At 38.5% G+C, this 19,605-nt stretch overlaps 1 protein-coding gene across 2 annotated transcripts in view; it reads right to left on the bottom strand.

The window, feature by feature from the left end:
* Nucleotides 1-5,788: 5,788 nt before the first annotated feature.
* gpatch1 (G patch domain containing 1) overlaps nucleotides 5,789-19,605 on the bottom strand; it is a 209,052-nt gene continuing 195,235 nt past the window's right edge. For both annotated transcript variants that reach the window (XM_039763611.1, XM_039763613.1), the window contains exon 20: nucleotides 5,789-6,103. In XM_039763611.1, the coding sequence (XP_039619545.1) occupies nucleotides 6,064-6,103 (40 nt within the window). In that variant the 3' untranslated portion in view covers nucleotides 5,789-6,063. The remainder of the gene's footprint in view (nucleotides 6,104-19,605) is intronic.

Raw genomic sequence — 19,605 nt, 5'->3', positions numbered from 1 at the left:
ATGCAAAGATAAAGCGAGTTGACACATGAAAACAGTTTGCCTTAATCCTAGAAGTACAGTGATCCCTCCTCGATTGCGGGTTACGTTCCAGAACCCCCACGAAGGTGAAAATCCATCCATCTATCCATCCATCCATCCATCCATCCATTTCCAACCGCTGAATCTGAACACAGGGTCACGGGGGTCTGCTAGCCAATCCCAGCCAACACAGGGCACAAGGCAGGAACCAATCCCGGGCAGGGTGCCAACCCACCGCAGGACACACACACAAACACACCCACACACTAGGGCCAATTTAGAATCGTCAATCTACCTAACTGGCATGTCTTTGGACTGTGGGTGGAAACCGGAGCGCCTGGAGGAAACCCACGCAGACACGGGGAGAACATGCAAACTCCACGCAGGGAGGACCCAGGAAGCGAACCCAGGTCTCCTTATTGTGAGGCAGTAGCACTACACCTGCAAAGTAAAAACCATATGTTTATATGGTTATTTTTATATATTTAAAGCCCTTATAAACTCTCCCACACTCTTATATACATTTCCCGCACAGTTATACAGCATAAACCATTTGTATTCTCTTAGATATTAGGTAAGATTCATTGAAATTATGTATATAAACACACTGTTTATATACAGTAAAACCTAAATATTATTTTAAAGATATCGAGCGTGTCCGATATCACATATGTTAAAGCCATTACGATAAACAGGCCAACAGCAATAAATACGTACAATGCAAGAAAAATTGTATACTGTAAAATGTGTGTACAGTGACACTAAATGTACGTAAATGTACTAAGTACTGTACGTAGAAAATTAATTATGGTTACTCACCAACAATGACACGACGACTTGTCTGATAACGATGAGTTTAATTTTACTGCACAACAAAGGAGAGCGTCACAGCTCTTCTAAAGGAGCCTCTTCAGGTGATTGTGTAGCACCACCGTTGTTCTTCTTCCAGTAGTCTTCAATCCAAATCCCTAAAGCAGATTCCATCCGGACTATTGCCTTATTACGTCCACTTACAAGTTGTTTTGCGCCCTGGTTAAAGGACACTGCGGCGGTAGATCTTATATTCTTTTCCTTGTTCTTTTCCTTTATTGTTGTCCTACAGCAGTGTAGTGGTTTCCTTCCTTCAACATATCCAAAACTTACCTTTTTGGCAGTCGTCAGCATCTTCCATTGGCGCTTGGGCACATCCCCTGAAGCAGTAGCAGGAGCAGATCATTTTGGAGCCATAACGAAGGGCTTGACTATGCACAAAGTTAAACACAAAAGTTAACTCTTTACACAGCGAAACATGTTGATTCTGAATGAGTGAGACAAGACTTCCTTAACGTTAACGAAGCGGAATTGAATTTGGCACTCCGTCACTCAGCCAATCAGCACACAGGAACTTGGGCAAACCAACTGAGGAAGCAGGTACCAGAAGTAAAAAGACCCATTGTCCGCAGAAACCCACGAAGCAGTGAAAAATCTGCGTTATATATTTAGATATGCTTACATATAAAATCCGCAATACGGTTAAGCCGCGGAACTCGAAGCGTGATATAGCGAGGGATTACTGTATTAAAATATTAAAACAAGTGAGTTGGAGTTGTATGTAGATGATCATAATCATGATATTACAGCAATAATAAAAACTTGGCTAAATAATAAAAATTAAAAATTAAAAAAGATGAGTATAACAGAGTGATACACGTGTTTTAGAAAGGATAGATGGAACAGAGACGCTACGCAGCGTTTGCTTACTTCAGCAGCCTGAGAAGCTGAGCTGGCGAAAGCAGAAACGAGGGAAACGTGGTGGTGTTAGCACAAGGCTAAAAACTAATCCCACCAGACCTAAGATACTGTCCATTCTGCTCGCGAACATCCGATCGCTGGACAACAAGCTGGATTATATAAAGCTGCAGCGGGTCAAGCAGTGGGAATTGAGAGACTGTTGCATCTTTATTTTTCCTTAGACATGGCTCCAGGAAAGCATTGCAGACTCGGCCATCCAGCTAGACGGACAGACCATCTTCCGAACAGAGGCCCCCTTTTTTTTGCGGTAACACCCGCGCATAGTCGCAAAGTACTGTGTGTTTATGTGAACAGAGAGTGGTATACAAACACTGCCTCAGTTGCGCGACACTGCTCCCTGCTAGTAGAGGTTTTATTGGTAAGGTGTCGCCCTTTCTACCTGCTGAGGGAATACAGTTGCATGCTGGTGGTTGCCGTCTACTTCCCGCCTAGCGCAAATGCTAACCAGGCGCTAGCAAACCTGTACAAGATCATCATCAAATTGCAAACGACACACCCTGAGGCATTTTTCATTATTGCTGGAGACTTCAGTCATGCCAACTTCAAGTCAGTTCTCCCAAAATTTTTCCAGAATGTGAACTTTGCTACAAGAGGGGGAAGCTGCCTGGACAATGTTTACACAAGTGCTCCTGACGCCTACAAGGCCCTACACTGCCCTCACCTCGGCTACTCAGACCATATCAGCATTTTTATGGTTTTTGCATACAAGTACCTGCAGAAGCACACTAAACCAGCCCACAAGAACATCAGAGTGTGGCAGGTTGGTGCTGTTTCAGCTCTCCAGGTGTGCTTTGAATTGACAGACTGGGACATTTTCAGGGAGGCTGCTATGAATGGTGACCGTCAATCTGGAGGAGTACACAGACTGTGACTGGCTACACCTCTAAATGCATAGAGGATGTTACTGTTACCAAGGATGTTACCACAAGAGCCAACCAAAAGCCCTGGATGACAAGAGAAGTGCACAAGCTGCTCAAGATCAGAAATGCAGCCTTCAGATCTGGAGACAAGGCCACCCTCAGGGCAACCAGAGGCAACCTGTCTCCCGCTATAAGGATCCTGGACTTTTTGACAGAGGGTCCATAGTTAGTTCAGATTGGCATAACACTTCCAGCAACATCACACTGAGCACTGGAGCGCCGCAGGGCTGCGTGCTTGGTCCACTGCTACTCACTCTGCTGACTCATGACTGCAAAGCCATGCACAACACCAACCACATCATCAAGTTTGCGGATGATACGACAGTGCTGGGACTGATAAGCAGGGATGATGAAACAGCATACACAGATGAGGTGGAAAGGCTGTCTGCATGGTGTGAAGACAACAATCTATCTCTCAATGTTGACAAGACATAAGAGATAATCGTGGACTTCAGAAAATCACATCCTGTCCACATCCCACTCAGCATCAACGGTTTAGATGTGGAGACTGTTCGGAGGACCAAGTTCCTCGGTGTACACATAACTGAGGAACTTATGTGGACACAACACCTCATCACTAATCAAGAAAGCCCAGCAGAGACTACACTTCCTGAGGCGGCTGAAACGAGCAAGTCCTCCCCCTTCCATTCTCACCATGTTCTACAGAGGCACTATTGAGAGTGTTCTGACCAGCTGCATCGCTGTCTGGTATGGCAACTGCAACATATCTGACTGCAAGTGCCTGCAATGGATAGAGAAAACAGCAGAGATTATTATTGGGGTGCCTCTCCCTTCACTACAGGGCATACTTTACAAACACAATGTCCACAAGGCCTGCAGCATTGTGCAGGACCCCTATACTCCTCACATGGACTTTTCACACGTCTGCCATCCAAGAGAAGATACTGCAGCAGCAAAGCCAGATCTGCCAAGCTGCAGGAGAGTTTTTACCCCAAGCTGTCAGACTTCTTAACACCATGCTGCCCCCTGGATCTTCCACACTGCTTCAACCACCTCTAAAAACTGAACTTTTATATGTGAAAGCCACTTTCCTGCAAAGACTAGTGTGCATGTAGAAAAAGAACTGAAAATCTCATACTGACCTTTAAGTATTTTGACACTCCTCCTGCTGTGAAACATTGACCTGTCATTGTTTACACATCTTAAACAACTATTATACACTGATAATTTCTGTATTATCTATATCTATTATTTATTTATTTATCACATATCTATTGACTATATTTATGTATCTAGATTGCAAATACCATACATTGCATCAATGTTCACGTCAATATTGCTGCTACTTCTTTGTCTGGTCTTTGCACAATGTCTTGTTTGTGTTTTCATTTTAAAAATTTAAATTTTAATTCTATATTTATTATTTGCACATCATGTTGGGTCTGTGGAACCTGAGCTTCGCAATTTTTCGTCTATATGCATACTTGTATATGGTTGAGATGACAATAAAGTTCACTTTGACTTGAACAGTAAAGGAGGCAAGGTTGCTTATTATGTCAAACAGATTTTAAATGCAAGCCTTCAATTGAACGTTGAGCCCCATCTTAGTTAGGACATGTGGCTTTGTCTGGAACATAACGAAAAGAGGCCTTATTTTAGGAGTGCATTATAGACTGTCCAACTCAGACAATAATTTCAATACATAATTTTTTAGCAATATTAAAAAGGCAAGCTTACAGGGGGAAATTATAGTCATGTGGGACTTTACCTACCTGAATATTGACTGGGATAACACTGCAAATGCTGGAGCAGAATGTAATCAGTGATTGCTTTTTAGCACAGTATTTTAAAGCACCAACACTAGGGGAAGCCTATCTAGATTTAGTATTTTGTAATAATCAGGATATAATTTAGGCGATTGAACCGCTAGGGTTAAGTGACCATAATATAATACAAGTCAGGTTTAAAAATGTTTTACATATAATGCAGGGCAAGTACATACCTAAATTTGGTATTAGTAGGAAATTTTATATAAAACTCTGCATTAGGTAAATAAAAAGTTGAAAACGAGGCTGCAAAGGAAAAACAGTTACTGTATATAACGCATATAAGACTAATAATTCCAATGTAAATCATGTGTATGAGAACACGAGGGCAACAATTAAAAATGATATTAGGTAGGGAGGCTAAAAGGTAGTTAGAGAGGAATACAGAAGATAAAGTAAATGGTGTAGGAGTAGGTAAACTTAGAACACAACATGTTTTACAATGGAATTCAATTGCGAGACTTTACCAAATAAATGAAGTGTGGAAACAAAAAGATGCCACTGAATGCAATCATGTTGGCTTCTTATGACTCACTTTTAATGCTAGTGCTCTCATATTCTACCCAGAAGCCCTCACCATAACTGCTGAAACTACCCAGTGATGCAGAACTCCAGGGGTTGTAGAGATTTGCAGTCCATTTAAGTAGTGCTGCTACAGCATAAGTCTGCAGTTTTCCACAAGAGATCACAAAATAATTTCAATTTAGTTATTGATGACAAACCCACAAACATAAACTAACAAATCACAATGGCTGACCTGTACTCAATATGGGGGCTCCACAGGGAAGCATTAAAAAAATAAAATAAATAAAACTAATAACACCTCTTGTGAAATGCCAAATGCCTAATGTAAAGCAGAGAAACACATGGGACATGATTAATGAGATGTTGTGTGGAAAAAGAATGTGTACTGCTATGTTTACATTGTGTTATTCTCAGAGATATAATAAAACCTGCCTGATAACATTGATTTTTTTTCTGCTTGATAACCTGTAAACTGTTTAAAAATGACTAGTGTCATCCTTGCAAACTTGTGCTACAAATTCACTATAAATTAACTATGTTTAGCAAACCTTCATCTGTAATACCTAGTGGTCTAGACCACCCCTCTTTTACCCTATTCACAAAGTATATTGGATACTGTCTTCAGATGAGCTCAACAAATACATTAGTATAAAAAGGAGCATACATTAAGTTGTGGACATGCGGCTTGGATGCTCTTCCTGTATGCATTCCTTCTACTGTGATTTTTGTATTGAAACAGGACACAACTTTAATAGTAATAATATTTTATTTATAACTTTCTAATTCCACCTTTGGATTAATATGCCTTTTTATTTGAAAGTAAAATAAGCATTCAGTAATTTAACATTTATTTACATCTACACACAAAATAACATTTTCTGTATTCAAAAAGACCGTGTTAAAAACCATACATTCATTTTTAAAACTGATGACTTAAATTCAGATTGTACTTTTTCATTTCTTCAGGCAGAGAATTCAATAAGATCCTCACAGATGAGGAGTCTTCTGACAGGGCTACAGAGTCACCAAGTCTTTTCATGTCTTTGTAGGGAGACTTTAATCCTATTTAAAAGATTAAAAAAATGAAAATAAGAGGATTTTGCAGTTTTATCATTTAAAAATGGCAGTGATAAACAGCATTGCTATCAAATATTAGCAAACAAAATGTATTTTTACATAGACCCTTTTACAATAGCAAGAGACAAATACTTGAAATATATATAAACTAATAATAACTGGAAATGTAACATATTTGTGGCCTTTTTTAACAATGAATTGAACAAGGCATTACACCGATATAGAAAATCTTTTTCAAGCAGGTTACAACTTCACATCTTTTTAAATGTTTTGTGGTTGGGTCAAAATCTTAAACAGGCATGAAGAGTGCTGGTATTCTTTTATAAACACAGAATGCATGCAGTTCCAATTAAAGCAAAACTGATAGTGTAGCAAACCTTTGAAAACACCTGTGGCTCTGAAGGAAAAGATTTGCTGATGTCAACTTTACAAATGAAAGAGGCTGCTGAGAGTTTTTGGGTTTTCTGTGGTGTGACAGTTGATTAAAAAAATACATTTTGGTCCTATAAAATGCATGTGTTCCAAATAATGATATGTTTTTTATCCTATACAACTCCAGGCACCTCACACTGAGATAAATAAGACTTGAGCTGGGAGAACCTTTCCCCACCCGAGTTGACTGTGGCACTGGGGTTGGGGGGTGGGTGGTTGATGGGATAGCAGCCTGCTTGCTGCTTTGTGCTGATCTGCACATTTACAAAACAAAACAAAAGATGCCAGTGGAGAAGTGCGAAGGAATTTAAGGTCGGCTGGGATTACAAGTTTTTTTCGTAGGCTTCAGGGACTCTAGTGTTAAGTGTGGAGACAGACGATTAGCAGTTGAAGAGGTTTAAAAATATTTTAGATGTAATGCAGGACAGGTAGAAACCTAAACTTGGAATTAATAGGAAATAAAAAAACAAAACAAAAAAAAAAAAAACTGCACAGTGTGTTAGTAAAGAGTTAAAAAAGAAGCTGCAAAGGAAAAATAGCTTAAGACTAATAACTCCAAAGTGAATTGTAGAGCATATGAAAGCATGATGGCAACCATTAAGAAGGATATTATGGAGGCTAAAAGACAGTTGGAGAGGAATATAGCTGATAAGGTGAAGGATGACCCTAAGAAATTCTTTCAGTATTTTAGTAGTAAAAGAACAGTTAAGGAGGAGGTAAAGTGCATCAGAAATAGTAAAGGGGAATTAAAAAATACAGACAGTGAAATCGCGGATTCTCTAAACTTGCATTTTTCTTAGGTCTTCACAAGTGAGGAAGTGAATAACCTCCAAGTAGTAAATCGGACTATTTAGGAAGTACTGAAGGATTTGGAAATTGTAGAGGGAGAAGAGCTGCTCAGATTAAATAGGTTGAAGTCAAATAAAACACCGGGACCAGATAATATTTACCCTCAAGTTCTTAACAAGGCTATTGAGTACATATATAAACCCTTAACACATATTTTTAGGAAGTCACTGTTCACTGGAGAGATTCTGAAGGACTGCAAAATGGCAAATATCTCATTATATAAAATGGTTGACTGGGCAGATCCAAGCAACTATAAGCCAGTAAGCTTAACATGCATCACAGGAAAATTAATAGAAGGAATTAAGGATATGATTGAGCAGCACATGGCAAGTACAAGAATTTCTCTTAACAGTCAGCATGGGTTCAGATAAAGGGGGTCATGTTTTACTAACATGGAATTTTATGAGGAAGCAACAAAAAGATACAATCAAACTCGAGCTTATAAAATTTATCTGGACTTTCAGAAAGCATTTGATAAGGTGCAACATGAGAGGTTCTGCATCAAACTAAAAGAAGTGGGAGTTCAGGGTGATGTTTTTAGATGGGTACAGAATTGGCTAAGTCACTAAAGGCAGAGGGTGATGGTGCAAGAAACCTAATCAGAATTGGCTCATGTTTTGAGAGTGGTGTTCCACAGGAGTCAGAGCTAGGGCCACTGTTATTTTTTTATAAAAATGATTTAGATAGGAATAAGTAACAATCTAGATAAGTTTGCAAAGGATACCAAGATAGGTGAATTGGGAGATAATATGGAATTTTTGAAATCATTACAGAAGGCCTTGGACAGCATACAGGCTTGGGCAGGTTTGTGGCAGATGAAATTTAATGTCAGTAAATGTAAAGTATTACACATATGAAGTAAAAATGTTAGGTTTGAATATACAATGGGAGGTGTGAAAATCAAGAGTACAGTAATCCCTCCTCGATCGCGGGGGTTGCATTCCAGAACCCCCCCACCATAGGTGAAAATCTGTGAAGTAGAAACCATATGTTTGTATGGTTATTTTTATATATTTTAAGCCCTTAGAAACTCTCCCACACTGTTTATAAATATTCTCTGCACAGTTATACAGTAAATCCTGGTTTATCATGGTTAATCCGCTCCAGACAGATAAATGAATTTCCACGAAGTAGGATTCTTTATTTATAAATCTAATATTTTTGCAGTTAGAGCATAGAAAACCTGTTTACGACCTTCTAAATACGTTTTTTAACATTATTAGAGCCCTCTAGACATGAAATAACACCCTTTAGTCAAAAGTTTAAACTGTGCTCCATGACAAGACAGAGATGATAGTTCTTTCTCACAATTAAAAGAATGCAAACATATCTTCCTCTTCAAAGGACTGCGCGCGTCAGGAGCAGAGAATGTCGGAGAGAGAGAACGTGAGAAAAGTAAACAAGCAAAAATCAATAGGGCTGTTGGGCTTTTAAGTATGGGAAGCACCACGATAAAGCAGCCGCAATGAAGGGATCAATGTGCATCCAAAAAACCATCATTTAAAAACTGCATTTTGTGTTTACTTGTGTTATCTTTGGTTGTGTTATATATAATGGTTAAATGTGTTTGATGATCAGAAACATTTTGTGACAAACATGCAAAAGAATAAGAAATCAGGAAGGGGGCAAATAGTTTTTCACACCACTGTATCATTGAAGAGTTTTATTTAATACGTAATACGTGCTCTGATTGGGTAGCTTCTCAGCCATCCGCCAATAGCGTCCCTTGTATGAAATCAACTGGGCAAACAAACTGAGGAAGTATGTGCCATGAATTAAAAGACCCACTGTCCGCAGAAATCCGCGAACCAGTGAAAAATCTGTGATATATATTTAGATATGCTTAAATTTAAAATCTGCGATGGAGTGAAGCCGCGAAAGTCGAAGCGATATAGCGAGGGATCACTGTACACCTTATGAGAAGGATTTAGGAGTTGTAGTGGACTCTATGCTATCAACTTCCCGACTGTGTTCAGAAGCCAATATGAAGGCAAACAGAATGTTAGGTTATTGTATCCAGCAGGGGGCGTTAGCTCCTTTGTTGGAATGAGTTCTTCTTTAATAGCGGCATGTTACACAACCCGAATCTATATAGATAGGATATTAAAAGGCGATACCCCTCCCTTAGTGTTACGGTGGTTAGAAATCACATAGGAGAAATAACTTTGCTTTCTTTAATGATGGCTTACGCTGCATAACAGATGAAGGAACCCAATGGCAAGAACTCAGTTCAAGAGTGGGGGCCTGATGTATAGAATCTACCATTTTCTTCTCTGCATTGGAAGAATTTTCAGGATCAGATGATGTTATCTCCCATCCGTCCGTCGGCTTCAAAGGTGTGCCGGGCAATATTCCAAGGCTTTATACTATTTTTTCATGTGCAGGCCCTCACTTAGGTGAATAATACAATTCCAAACAAGGCAAAGAGGATACAATGTCATGGTGAAAAATAGTGCATGTTTCCCCTGCTATCTTTATCTGTCTTGTCTTATGCTTTGCCTAGCAATTCCAAATGATGAGCCCCTGTGCTAAATTTGTGTCAATTGTGCATGTGACTAGGAAGAAAAGTAGATTTATAAAATATATTTGTACAGAGGACAGTGACATATTAAACCTATGTTACAGTTATACAGCATGATGTGTGGAGCACAAGTTCAAGGAGGTTATGCTCAGGCTTTCATCTCCAGGCTACAAAGAGGACATAGCAGTGCTAGAAAAGGTCCAGGGAAGAGTGACTAGGCTGATTCTATGGGTACAGGGGATGAATTATGAAGAAAGATTAAAAGAGCTGAGCCTTTTCAGTTCAAGCAAAAGAAGATTAAGAGGTGACATGATTAAAGTGTTTAAAATTATGAAGGGAATTAGTACAGTGGATCGAGACTGTTTTTTTTTAAATTTGTTAATCGAGAACACGGTGACACAGTTGGAAACTTGTTGAGGGTAAATTTTTTCAGAAACAGAAGTTTTTCTTTGCACAGAGATCCATAGAAACTTGGAATAAGCTACCAAGTAGCACAGTAGGCAGCAGGACTTTATGTACTTTCAAAACTGGACTTGACGTTTGTTTGGAAGAATTGGGTGGATGGGACTGGTGGGCTTTGTCGGGCTGAATGACCTGTTCGCATCCAGATTGTTCTGATGGTCAAAAAAACACTGTAAATAAATGTCTAAGGGAAGGCCAACTGCACAATTCCCTAAGAAGGGCCTTGGACATTTGATTTATTGAATGACAGATATTCATATGCTATTCCTAGTTGTAACTCAGTTCTTGTTTAGGATGGATACACAATTTGTCCATTTGTAATGTACACTCACTTTACCAAATCATCATAATTAAGGTGTTATGTAAAATCTAAGTCATGTTAATGTCATGATTAATTAATCCATTTCTATCTGACTCATTATTTGAAAGTCTAAATATTTCAGTCTCACCCTTACATACATGACTTGAGTGAATGGGATGATAACGTTAGAGTATAAACATCACACCAAGTGATTGATTTGTTCTACGCTGCATTATAACGTACCTATGTTGGAGATAGACTCTTTGATGGAACTCATGGTTTACATCAACATGAAGCGGACAACTTCACAGAATTCTGCTAGCTATTACTAGTCCTTGATTTGTGTTTTGCTTAGCTGAAAAACTGAATCTTGTTAATATAGGTTAAAAAAAATGAAAGGAAGAGCACAAGTTGGGGCAAGTTCAGCATGCTGCTGTCTAATGACTTGTCAATCTCAGACCACTCTAACTGCTAACAAATTATCTATGAACTTTAAGATGAGTGTGTATAGCAAGGACAGGTAGCTGCTTAGTATGTAGGTTATTGCTAGATGATGGCTTCACCAACCATATGGCACTAGGGAAAATGTGTATGGAAGTCTATTTCCATAGGAAGGTATATCATAAAAATGTCCTCCTTATTCATATCTAACCCCCCAATTTCACACTTTTGTCCCTAAATACTTTCCACACCTCAAGTCCCTGATTACTCCCTAACAATGGGGGAATCCCTGACTTCAACTTCTGAGTTCACTCACTAGCCTGACCACAAAGGACCTCCTTTTTATGTTGTACACCTCTCTATACTTGTCTGTCCACCCCACTGGTAAATAATGATTGTCACATCACTCAAGCCAAGCCCCAACTCAACATGTCACTGCGTCAATCACATATGCAGTGCAGGTGGTAGCCTAAACTGACAGTCATTCCGTGCCGTAAGTAACAAGTTTCGAATATGAATGAAGTGGTCCACTTTAAAGAGACACCTCGGCTGTAGCCAGACATTGAGTGATTTAAGATTTTTGCTACTATATTATCATTTTTATTTTATATTCTGTATAATTTTATATTTTTAATTTTCCAATTATCTTGCAGCCTTCCCCAAAGTGAGAATCTTGATCTTGATCGAAAGCTTATGAACGGGATACATACTGGAAATCCAAAACAACTGAGGTGGCAGCAACCTCGGAAAGTGACCTCTGCTTGTGGGTTTATCACACCAAGTTAAATGACATAGCAGAAAGAAAAAAGAAAACCAGCAACATTCACTGAATATCTAAACAGATCATGGAGACCAATTACATGACAAAGGAACACCACAAAAGGAAGAAAAAGAAGAAATGTGGTGTCATCTGCTGAACATCAAGTGAAGGATACAGAATATAGGACCAAAGCGAGAAATGCTTGCGGCTGTCACACACATGTTCAGAATCCAGAAAGAGATGCAAGTTCTTACGTGTATAAGCAACTGGTGGAGACTTTACTGTTGTTGATATTGAGACTTTTGTTGTGTCACAAAATTTGCTCTCTAGGAGGTAATTACTTTACCATTTTCTTGCTTAGTTTTGACTTGATTTTTACACAGAGAAATGTACATTAACAATAGAGAACATTGTCAAATTGTCAAAACATTTGACCATATGAAAGCATCCATAACACTGATATTTCCTTGAAGGCCACCCTTTAGCAAAGTCACCTCGGCAATGTGAGAAATGTCATGCTGTGTTTTTTAATGTTAAAAAAAAGCATGCTTTGCCAAAATAGAAAAGATTGACTGTCAATTATTCAAAAATTTTGACCATATGCAGTCATTACTTTTACATTCGTATATCAATGTTTGCTTGAAAGGTACTACTTCGGAAAGTTAGATCACCAACATGATTACTGTGAAGCTCTATTTTTAAATGTTGAAAACAAATGATTGTGTTGTCAAAATGGAAAGGTTTAGCTTATTCTATATGAATTACCTTTGATTTAGGACCATAGGTTCACATGTTTCACGAGTGGTAAATTATAGGTTATTCAGGAGTCATATCTATGAATTCTTGGTATCACTGATTCCAGAATAAGAGCGCTAAAATTCCTGTATAATCCTGTAGTCCTTTACCCCTTTTCAAAAGACAAAAATATATATTTTTTTATGCCTGGCAACTTGATGTTACATGCATAAACTTTATAGAATTTTAAATGGAGCTCTGAAAGCAGATATTGTTTTGAAATATGAAACTTTTTCAGTTTTAAAGGTAGCTAAATAAAGAAGATATTGCATGTTTTAGAAAACTATACAAATCTGACTCTGTGAAGGCACAACGCACAAATTCTTAGTTCCTGGAGCCTTCTTTTCCTACTGTTATTCAAATAGAGATACTGGAAAGTGACTTTTCAGTGAACAGATTAACAGGCATTGTGGAGAAAGCCCTTGACGGCATTACATTTAACACAACTTTAGGACTAATGAAATTGGTTGATGAAATCATTCTAAATTCTTAAAACTACTGGTATGTTGGATTTGTTTAGGAGGCAAAACACAGCCTGTAAATATCTTCTGTTGAAGATTGTTAGCTAAGCTCAAGGTGTTCTAAAAGCCAATAAATGCATCTTTAATAAAGGGTGCAAAAATTGTTGAAGCCCTGCAGCTGATGCACTCAGAAAGAAGGAGGGAACAAAATGTGACTCCCAAAAGAAAATGAAAAATGTATTTTAAATAACACAAATGTTAGACTGCTTTATAGTTGAAAATCTCTCAGTAAATTCACTTAGCCTGGAAAAATTAATGTACAAATCACTTTAAATTATGACTAGTTGATTTTTTCAAATACAGTAATCCCTCCTCGATCGGGGGTTGCGTTCCAGACCACCCCGTGATAGGTGAAAATCCGCGAAGTAGAAACCATATGTTTGTATGGTTATTTTTTATATATTTTAAGCCCTTATAAACTCTCCCACACTGTTTATAAACATTCCCCGCAGTGTTATACAGCATAATCCCTTTGTATTCTCTTAGATATTAGGTAAGATTCATTGAAATTATGTATATAAAACACACTGTTTATATACAGTAAAACCTAAATATTATTTTAAAGATATTGAGTGTCTCCGATATCACATATGTTACAGCCATTATGATAGACAGGCCACCAGCAATAAATACGTACAACGCAAGAAAACAGTGACACTAAACGTACGTACATGTACTAAGTACTGTAAGTAGAAAATTAATTATGGTTACTCACCAACAATGACACGATCACTTGTCCGATAAAAATGAGTTTAATTTTACTGCACAACAAACGAGAGCATTGCAGCCCTTGTAAAGGAGTCACTTCAGGCGATTGTGTAGCACTGCCGTTGTTCTTCTTCTGGCAGTCTTTAATGCAAATCCCTAAAGCAGATTCCATCCAGACTACTGCCTTATTACATCCACTTACAACTCGTTTTGCACCCTGGTTAAAAGGACACTGCGGCCGTAGATCTTATATTCCTTTCCTACTTTTAAATAAAAAGAATCGTAGCCTTCAACAAATCCAAAACGTTTACCTTTTCGGCAATCGTTAACATCTTCCGTTTGCACTTGGGCACGGCCCCTGAAGCAGTAGCAGATCGTTTTGGAGCCATAATGAAGGGCTTGACTATGCACAAAGATAAACACAAAAGAGCACAACTCTTTACACAGAGAAACACGTTGATGCTGAATGAGTGAGACGAGACTTTCTGGTTAACACTGCATTCAGCAGGCAGGAACTTAACTGCGTGCTCTGATTGGTTAGCTTCTCACTCATCCGCCAATAGCATCCCTTGTATGAAATCAACTGGGCAAACCAACTGAGGAATCATGTACAGGAAGTAAAGACACATTGTCCGCAGAACCTGCGAAGCAGCGAAAAATCCGCGTTATATATTTAGTTATGCTTTCATAAAAAATCCGCGATAGAGTGAAGCCGTGAAAGTCGAAGTGCGATATAGCGAGGGATTACTGTACATCATTTCATTTATTTTTTTAATATGGCAACAAATGGGGTGTAGGGAATCAGGCTACCAGTCACCCCAGTTTGATCAGCTAATCACATGTGTACAGTCAAAACATACAGTTACTAATGCAAAGATGGAGATGAGCAGTATTTTTCTAATGAATGTGTCTGTTGCAAAGAAGGACTGTAACTTAATTCAGTTGTCTGCAATTCTTTTGGACATGAAACATTGGATATCGAACCAACTAATATAAAATGCAAGTTTTGCACAACAATAATAGCAGGTCAAAGTGGGAACATATGCAGTTTATTTCAGCATTTAAAACAAATACCCATCTAAATGGAACAAGTGCGAGAAAGTACAGGACAAAAATAAAGCCTATTGACAACCGACAGCTTTGCTGTATTCTTTTTCCTTGCTTCACCAAGCACTGCACAAGACACACTCCCTATTATATGTCTACTTAGACAGCATGATTTTGTTAGGAACAGAGCATTCCTGGTCCCGTGGCCTGCAGAATACACTGAAGCAGTCCATCATTTCTTCTTAGCTTGCAGTGGCAACTAGGCTACAGTGTGTCACCCCAGAGACCTAGAGCTATAGTAAAGGGAAGAAGCTGGCTGCAAACTAAACTGATTTTTTTTTTTTTTTAAAAAACAGTGGTTAAAAAAAAACTAGAGTTTAAGGAAGGTTGCCTTTAAATGTTGTGAAAGGAGTGTTGACACAGGAAGGAGGAAATAGGGCTGCAAATGTGAAATCAAATTACTAAAAAATACAAAACATCTATAGCGTATTTCTAAGAAGAATACAGTTCTATGTTCAGGTTGCAAAACTGTGAACTTTTTTTCTTTTTTACCCACAAGTATAGCTGAAACCGATTTGTGTTTTAAAATATTTAAATAAATGGTGAGTTGTACCTAGATTTAAAAAAAGTGAGGTTTGTTTTTCTTCTGTGTCTCCGAGACTTAGATAAATATCACTTGAGCTTACAGGCAACTTGTCCTCATTATTTTCTGCAATGTAGAGTAGCCTTAATTGACAAATATATTGACATTTCTCAAGACCATTGCGCAAGAGAGTTATGCACGAACATTCTGCAAACTGTTCATCAAGATGCCATCGTCATGTGCAGGGGACGAGGCACATTTCATTTGAATGGTTACATAAAAACCAAAACCTTCACTATTGGATGGAAACTAGCCCTTGTGAACTTCATGAGAGACCCCTGCACACTGAGTGTGTTAGAGTTTGATGCTGAATTTGGCATTGTAGGCCTTTACTTTTTTGAGGGCGGGGATGGTCACTGTCACTTCAGGAAGTTACACTGAAATACTTGAGAACTTTTTGTGGCCCCAACTGGAAGAAATGGATGTGGTGGATGCCTGGTTTCAACAGGATGGAGCAACAGAGATGCATGCAAGTTTTGCGTAAGATATTTCCGGGGAAGCTGATCTCCCTGTGCAGTCATGTTGGGTAGCCTTCACGTTCGCCTGATCTCGCTCCAAGCAATTTCTTCATGTGGGACTCTCTCAGGTCGAATGTATACACATCTTGAAGCCCTTAAGGATGCTATTCACCACAAAATCACTGCTATTCCCCCATGAAATGGCTGAATGAGTTATGCGAGTATTCAGAAACTGTCTTGAAGAGTGAATTGCTAATGATGGCCACCACCTTGAACACATTTTAAAAACACGGTGAAAAAAATCTATTTTGTATACCCTTTCTTGTGTCGTAATGAAATTTATTTTATCTTGTAGCGTTTTTGTAGAATACTGTAAATGTTTGAAATGTGGTGCTTATTCCTTTTCGGCTCATCATGCATATATAAACCCTCCAAGGTACCAGGCATTGCCTGCTTATACATTATTTATATAATGGATTAAAATAAGAAAGCAAATATTTGAGGTTTTTTTTCGTCTTTACATAAATGTTGACCCTTTTGTCATGAACTCAGCTGTTTTTAGGTGATGAATTTTTTTCCATCTCAAATAAACCAGGTTTCTTGATGAAATTTTTAAAAAACACCATATAGCCTGGTTTTTAAATTGGTTCAGCTTTATTATGCATGTAAAAGTTCATAAAACTCAACTTGGCTGCTTTCAAATAACATTTAGCATTTAGGTTGACCCCTCCCCCATTACATTTCTGAAACACTATATAGCCCATATTTGAATTTGGTCCAACAACAATCTACATACAAAATTGCCTGAAGATCAATTCAGCATTTTTTGCGTGACTGGTGAACAAAAAAAGATAAAATACAATATGATGGTTAAAATAACATAGTTAAGTGAGCAAAATGGACAAATAACATCAAGTGAAGCCAAAACATTCTAAAGACAGACCAGGAGTAACAGGACTTTATTTATACTGATATGGTATTACTTATTTGTATGCTTAGTTGTTCTGTAAATACTCTAATGTAATCAAAATTAATAAAGTTAAGGAAAAAATCTAAGATCATTGTATTGCATCCTTTGGAATTATAAAACTTTCTCACATTCAACTTCAAAGATTCAAATTAAGTACAAAATATGCTAAACATGCATCACTTGATTTCAATCTGTTACCATCACAGAAACATTGTTGGAGGGTAAATTATGGCTCACTATCTTTAAGTATGGAATGAAGGAAATTCCTAAGTGAATATAGTTTTGGGTGGCATGGTGCTGTATTGGCAACACTGCTGCCGCACAATAAAGAGACAGAGGTTTGGGTCCTGGATGCTCCATGGGTGGAATTTTTAAGGTTCTCCTCATGTAAGCATAGGTCTGGTGCCCTATTCAGGTGGTGCTCCTGCCTTGCACCTGATGATTACTGGATAGGCTCCAGCCACCCCACAGCCCTTGTCTGAATAAATAGGTTAAGAAAATGGATGCCTAAGTTTCCTCTACAGTCAAAGTCTAAGCCTTTTTGGTCCTTTAAAGAGTTTAGTAGAAGCCTCTAAACTAAACATTTTACTCATGACACAGGAATTCTCTCCTTTTAGGTTTTAAAAACAAAAATGTGCCTTGATCATCCTCTCTTTCTTTATATTGTTATTAAAGTTCAAAACACAATCTAATAATTAAAAAATGCATTGCCATTCGATCCTAAAGTTATGATTTGAACGCTTTTACTATGTGCGTCATCATGAAAAACTTTCAGTTTTTCCATTTCAGTCTGGCCGGGATGTCCCTCAACAGAGAAAAGAAAGAAGAGCAGCTTTTTCAGGGCACTGCATCCCCCGGGACGCTAGATGGCAACTCCCCTGGACAGAAATGGTTCCCAGGATTCCCTCAGGGCAGCATGGGACATGGAGTCCGTTTCTTCAGCCCTGTTGGATGCCGGGAGTGCCACCAGGTGGTGCTCACCGAGAACCTGGGGACTATTATTGCTACACCAACCCGGAAGTACTTTGAAGTCATGAGGACAGAAGCCCGCAGTACTTCCGGGATACTTAAAGAAGGAGGATGTGGCGTTTGACCTAAAGAAGAAATACTTCCGGGTCATGAACTATTTAAAGGACGATGGGAAACCCAGCAGACTGAGAAGGAGTTGGCAGGGAGTGTAACGGAGCTGCTGGGAGTGTAGGATTGTGTTACTCATTGTTTATTATTGTATTAATGGAAGAATTGTGGACTGTGCGGTGTTTTAGGCACTTTATTTAAAAGAATTATTAAAATTATTCTTGGTGTTTAGTGTATCTTGGACATCTGTCTGGTGGGTGTCAACGGGGAAACAGCGACCCCTAGAGTCCACACACTTTATAATGGGTCCATAGGTGGTTTTCCACCGTCTTTGAAATGGCTACACAAATTCTTTTAACAAAAGGTCAGGAAACTCACCTCCTAGAACACCAATATCCTTTGGCTCAATTCAAATCAATGTTCATATAGCCAAGAGAGGGATGTCTGTATAAACATAAAACTCCATTTTACTTGATCCAATGAATGCATTCTATAAATGCATGCTCCATTCCACTGCCTTTCTCCTCTTCTCTACTGCAGCGCATTTTAATTTTGCAAGTGCCTCTGTACTTTCATCTTTTAACAGCATGTTTTGGTGCATCTTAAAATTATCTAGGCCCTCTGTCTCATAACACTGCATTTCATACCTCTTATATTAAAAGCTATATGCCTCTCTCAAAAGCTGTGTAGAGTCTGCTTCAAATCAAAGTAATTGATGCATGTATTTCACCACACAATTAGAGTTTGCATTGTGTATTTATTTTAAATCATTCTGTGTCATCCTTTTTTGTTCACCAGGCAGCCAAGCCAATGTGATATCAGCTCTGTTATCATAGATGGATTAAGTGGGTGCATTAAATAGAAAGAAATTGAAAATTTTGATTGTTACTTAATTGTTACATTTAAACATACTGATAAATATCACAAACATTTGTTGCCCACATGGAATTATTTTAAAGTGGCTTTTCAATTGCTTGAGAGAATGTGTGGCTGGGTAGCAGTAATAGTGGGTAGTAGCTGAGAAAAATGCGGGGGAGGGGCAATAAAATAAATAAATATTTATAAAATTATTTAGCAAAACCAACTTTATTCAGCTTGAAATAGAAACAGCACGGTTAATAATTATAGTGGGATCTACCATTCTCCTATACACAGGGTACAGCAATCAGGCAGGGTCGTGGCCAGGTTAGTGGCCATGTAATACTGTAACCTGCATTTATAATGTTCCTTGCATCATCCATTGACAGCAAGTGCTTTTAGTGCAAACGCGATCGACTTGGATCTGCTTTAGCTGTGAGCCCGCTGCAGTATTGGGGAGCCCGCGGTTACCCCGGCAACTGATAAATTGTCTACCACAGATGCTGCGGTCGTACTTTGTCATCCCAGGGGGGTTAGTCCCAAAAGAGTTTAGAAACCTTACAAAGTCAATAAAATACCTAGTACTGTATATGATGTACTTATGCTTATAGCTAATATTATTAGTGTCTCTCCCCTCCAAAAGG

Source organism: Polypterus senegalus, chromosome 9 (assembly GCF_016835505.1).
Source record: "Polypterus senegalus isolate Bchr_013 chromosome 9, ASM1683550v1, whole genome shotgun sequence".
NCBI lineage: Eukaryota > Metazoa > Chordata > Cladistia > Polypteriformes > Polypteridae > Polypterus > Polypterus senegalus.
The sequence above is the reverse complement of the archived record's forward strand: the minus strand, read 5'-3'. Positions and strand labels throughout refer to the sequence as shown.